At 43.2% G+C, this 4,970-nt stretch overlaps 1 protein-coding gene across 1 annotated transcript; it reads left to right on the top strand.

Annotated features, from left to right (window-relative positions):
• Window positions 1–212: 212 nt before the first annotated feature.
• LOC117282071 lies at window positions 213–4,038 on the top strand. The gene is made up of 4 exons (XM_033750275.1): window positions 213–266; window positions 2,855–2,913; window positions 3,571–3,868; window positions 3,984–4,038. Exons 1-4 carry the CDS (start codon window positions 213–215, stop codon window positions 4,011–4,013), a joined length of 441 nt encoding a protein of 146 aa, XP_033606166.1. The 3' UTR covers window positions 4,014–4,038.
• The last annotated feature ends 932 nt before the right edge of the window (window positions 4,039–4,970 follow it).

Genomic DNA, 4,970 nt, shown 5'->3' with positions numbered 1-4,970 from the left:
ACGACAGTCAGCCCCTCATCGGTAGACAGCCAATGAGGGGGCCACACCGACCCAAAAACACGTCAGAATGGGCAGGCCAACATACCCGGAACTCGAAGAATCAGCAAAGAGAGGTTATATAAACCCTAGAAGACTTAATCAAAAGACCCTTTTGCCTTTTGAATAATATTAAGTAACTTAGAGTTCAGCGGGAGGCTATCGCTGAGAGAGCGATGGCCGTGAGTGGGCGCTGGTTGGTGATGGCGAGCGTCTGTTTCTTCAGTCAAGTAAGTGAAACCAACTTCTTATAGCCATGAACATTAAGTGTGATAGTGACAAATGTAAAGTGTAAACCCCAGAGAAAGATAGTGTTAACTAGATGGACTAGGTTCATTCAGAAATACAGAGGCGTAGAATACCCGACAGTGGGGTGACAAGAGGTAGACTTAATGATGGCTGCAGGTTCATTATCCAGTGTAATACAACCGACGAACGTCGGTAAGTGTGTATATAGTATGTATATAGTAACATAGGGCAATAGGATAGGCATGTGTGAGTTTACTTTAACCTAGCAATTCCTTAAGTGTTACCCTCTTCCCTGACGACTCCAGGACCTCCAAAAGCTTCGGCGAATTACGAGTTAAGCCAGGACAGTGACGTAAGCAACGATAAGTTTACTAGTTTTCTTGATATAACAAGATGGTGGCAGCATACTAAACCGGGTGACAGAGCGGGATACTTCCACGCCCCCTGTCACCACGGCATAATAGAGGTGTAGCGACGGCATAACAGTGAAGACAGCGGTGAGATAACCCATCCACCCCTGTCGTAAGGACGTAAGAGCGTAACAGTGGTGGAGGCGGTGGGGATTTACCTCCACGCCCCCTACCACCACGGCGTAACACAGACTGACTGACAAATGACAGACCCGACCTCTTGTCAGAGGGGGCGCCCCACACAGACAAGACAGTAACTTTCATTCAAAAGAAATAGCTGGGGCTCGACACCAAGACAGACTGACTGACTGACCGACCGACCGTCAGTTGCAACATGACTCTGACTCTGACTCGCAATGATCAGTTCTTCGATCGTCCTCACTACGACAGACAGCTAATGCAGCTACTCTGAAGTCACGAAGCAGCAACAGCTCTCCAGCAACCGTGATGAGACAACGGCTCTGTCATCCTTCGAATCATAGGCAGCTGTTCCTACCGGCGCATGCAGCATCGCATCACCGGCCAGCCAGACCAGCTGAACGGCCATAAAGAAGACCTGGTCTGCTATAAAGCAGCTACCGCTACTCGAGCAAGCACGGCCGAATAAATGGTCATTTTCAGGGCCCGCAAACTTTTTAAGTGGTTGTCTATTAGACCAGCAACATCCCACACAGTATTTGACCTGTATACTAAAACACACATATACAGTTATAAATTGATCTTAATTAGGGTTATTTCCAACATGAAAATTTACTGACAATGTCAGATAGTAAGGTTATTGAAAATCATAATATAAATCACAGCAGTATGAACAAAAATATCATTGTAATACAGTGTCATATTTTGAACGAAAACAAAGCTTGAAATTTTCTCCTTTAATGTGAAACCTGTGCTTGCTTTTGCTGCACAAATACTAAATTCTGGGTCAAACTTTAGATAAATACACATGGTGTTTATCTTCAACCGAAGCAAGACGATTTCTGTCATTGCTCTTGATGCTTGTTAAACAAGAAAAAGCGTGCTTACATATGTAAGAAGTCAAAAGCTGCAGTAGTATGTTTGCTGCTTTCCAGTGAATGGCCGGATATTCTTTCACAGAAATCCAGAACTTGTCTAAGGATAGGTCAGTAAATCTCTTCTTGAGTATGCAATCAGATTGCAGCTCACAGAGTTCCAGAGTGAGTGTCCCTCATCTGGACACACATACACTTGTGTTGAAAAGAAGGGAAGATAACGTTTAATTATGTTCCACATTTCAAGTTGGTTTTCAATAAGACTTGAGACTTGCTGGAATCCTCCTTCACTCTCAAGCCCCAGCAGCTGTGGAAATATTTCAAGGTTTCCTTTCACAACATGATTTTTCCAAAGATTCAGTTTCCTTTTAAATCCAAGATTCTTGTCACTGGAAGTTACAAAATTTTCTCTGGGGCCTTGCAGAGATTTGTCCAACTGGTTAGTGTGATGAAATGTATCTGCTAAGCATGATAGTTTCTCCAGCCATTCCTTCATCTTCAAAGCACTTTGCAAAATCTGGCCTACTGTTTTCTTGAACCTAATTCTGTAATTCACCTCTCAGCTCAGACACCCTGTTGAGAACTCTTTCTCTGCTAAGCCACTGGATTTCTGTATGTAGCACGAAATTTATGTGCTGTTTCTCCACGCTTTCACACAATTTTTTAAACATTCTGGAGTGAACTGGTCTTTGTTTGATAAAGTTAACCATTTTTGTAGCATCATCCAAAATTTCTTTCATTTCGCCTCAAGTTTTTGAAACCAGCATCTCTATATGAATAAAGCAATGTGTTGTGACATCAGGATTTTCTTTTTTGTTTTTTAACAAGAGAGGTGAATCCTCTACAGCCAACCACTGATGGGTCACCACCAATGCAGATGCCTACACAGTTCTCCCCAGACAGACCTTCTGTTTCCATATATGAAAATAAGACATTAAAGATATCTTGCCATTTGCAACAGAGAAAAAGTTTTCTTGAATTTCACCATCATCTACAAATGTTACAAACGCTACAATGTAACTTTTATTGGTGAAATCTGTGACTCATTGACCTCGACACAGAAACTGTTATTTTTTTATTTATCATACTGCATTTTGTCCCAGCATAATCAGCACTTTTACTAGATAATGTGGCTATGATCTGTAGTTAAGTGTTGTTTCAATTTTTCTGGAGCCATTGCTGCATTTGCAAGTTGTTTGCCACAGGTGAGACACAATGGAATAGGACAGCCTGAATCACTGTTCCATTTAAAGCAGATTAATTAGTTTTCATTATAAAGATGGTTCTTTTTTGGGTCCATTGTTCCACTAGTGCAGTAAAATTTGTCAGAAGCTTGTGATCCTCCATTGCTAATGTCATCGGAACTATCCGTATGCCTAGGACTAAGTCCCCCTCTATTCTTACATGCCTCCTCTTCAAAAATTGTCACATGGGACCATCAGCCATTTCTGTGAAAAAAAAAAGTGGTAATTAAATATAAAAAGAAATTGGTAGTAGATAACCGAATGAAATTCCAAATAACCACATAACGTTTTAGTGATTAAAAAGGTAATAAGCAAATGTTATTTTTTGGTATAAAAGCTGTAAACTCCAAATATGGGAAATAGATAACTTTTGTGGCCATTATTAACATAAACACACACAAGCATGAAAGCACATTGTTTATTTTTATATATTTCACAATTTCTCACACAAACCTAGGGTTCCAAGGAGCCCTGGTTGAGAAAGGCTGGGCTAGGGTGTTGGGTATGTCACCAGAACTAAGCAGCATGTCAGGCAATGAAGCTCTCTGTGGCACAAGAGTGTTCTGACAAGGACTGGGCCAGATTTAACGTTCATATAACTGTTACATTTGTTGACAGGTCTGGAGCCTCTGGAGGGACACCTGTGAAAAGAGTGTGCCATGATCCCACACTCTGGAGGCAGCAGCTAGTGGCCCCTGCAGGATGTCTGGATATGCAGTGTGTTGCAGTGGTGAAGGTTACTGACAATCAGGAGGAACTGTCTCCACCTTCTTCTTGCATTGCAGGTGAAATGTCAGTAATCATTGCCATTTTGACACGTGCTGTACCCAGATTCAGGACACTCTTCCCCGCCGAACAGCATCCGCCTACAGCCCCTGCTACTGCACAGGAACCACAAGCAGTCTGTGCACTAGAGGTTAGTGTCTTCTGTGCTGCTTGTTTCAGTGCCAGAGGATCATCTGGAATTAGCAAACTCATAAATCACTTATAGGATATAGTGTATAGCTTTATGTAATTTTTACTCTGTGTAGGCAGTCCTGGAGGAAAGCTATTCCCAGTGACATTGGATTTTCTGCATGATCAAGGGCCACGCAGTGTCATCCTTCCCACATGAGCACCATCTACATGGATCCCCTGTACTAACGGTGTGTGTCATGTCTGATACTTCTTTTAACATTAGTTTGGCACACTGTCAAGGGATGGTGTGCCAAAAGTAATGGGATAGTAGTATGTAAATTTATTTTTAAGAAGCGCCACCATCCCTTCATGGCTTGGGAATGCCCAGAGCAGTATCAGTTGTGAGGTGTTCTCTCATAAGTCAGGTTGAACACCGGCCAGTCTGCTCATGGCAAGCCGACGTGAATTATCAGAGTTTGAACGGGGCATGATAGTGGGTGCCAGGCAGATGGGACATTCCATTTCCGAAGTTGTGTGGTCATTCAACATTCCTTGATCCATGGTGCCAAGTGTGTACCGGAAATTCCTTGTGGAAGGCATTTCCACCCACCGTGGACAGCGCAGTGGCCTACCACGGGTGCTTAATGATCGTGACCACTGGCATCTACCTACAATTGTCCGTGGTAACAGACAAGCTACACTGGCTGAAATCACATCCACATTCAATGCAGGAGGTACCAGACGCATATCCAGCAGGTCAGTGCAGCGGTCTTTAGCTTCCATGGGATATGGGAGCAGAAGACCGACCAGAGTGCCTCTGTTAACACAGCGCCTCACCTGGGCTTGTGACGTCGCTAATTGGACCCTGGAGGATTGGTAACATGTAGTGTGGTCCGATGAGTCACAGATGGTAGGGTTCGGATGTGGCACAGACCCCAGTTGTCAACAAGGCACCGAGCAGGCTGGTGGTGGTTCCCTACTGGTGTGGGGTGTATTTGTGACTATGATGAAAATCTCTCTTCCTGCCTTTTCTATTGTTCTGATGCACTGAATAAAGTGTAATTGAAATCAGATTAGCAATTTTATGTTTGCATTGCAATTCCCTTCTCTTTCAAGTTGTA

This window comes from Cryptotermes secundus, unplaced genomic scaffold, assembly GCF_002891405.2.
Source record: "Cryptotermes secundus unplaced genomic scaffold, Csec_1.0 scaffold1307, whole genome shotgun sequence".
Taxonomy (NCBI): Eukaryota; Metazoa; Arthropoda; class Insecta; order Blattodea; family Kalotermitidae; genus Cryptotermes; species Cryptotermes secundus.
This window is presented reverse-complemented; position numbering and strand designations above follow the sequence as displayed.

Bases quoted from the DNA above. Each gene is read 5' to 3' on its own strand.
- LOC117282071 (XM_033750275.1), top strand. From the start codon at position 213: ATGGCCGTGAGTGGGCGCTGGTTGGTGATGGCGAGCGTCTGTTTCTTC. The intron at 267-2,854 runs GTAAGTGAAACC...TATGATCTGTAG, and splicing joins GCGTCTGTTTCTTCAGTCAA to TTAAGTGTTGTTTCAATTTT. The intron at 2,914-3,570 runs GTGAGACACAAT...ATTTGTTGACAG, and splicing joins TTGCAAGTTGTTTGCCACAG to GTCTGGAGCCTCTGGAGGGA.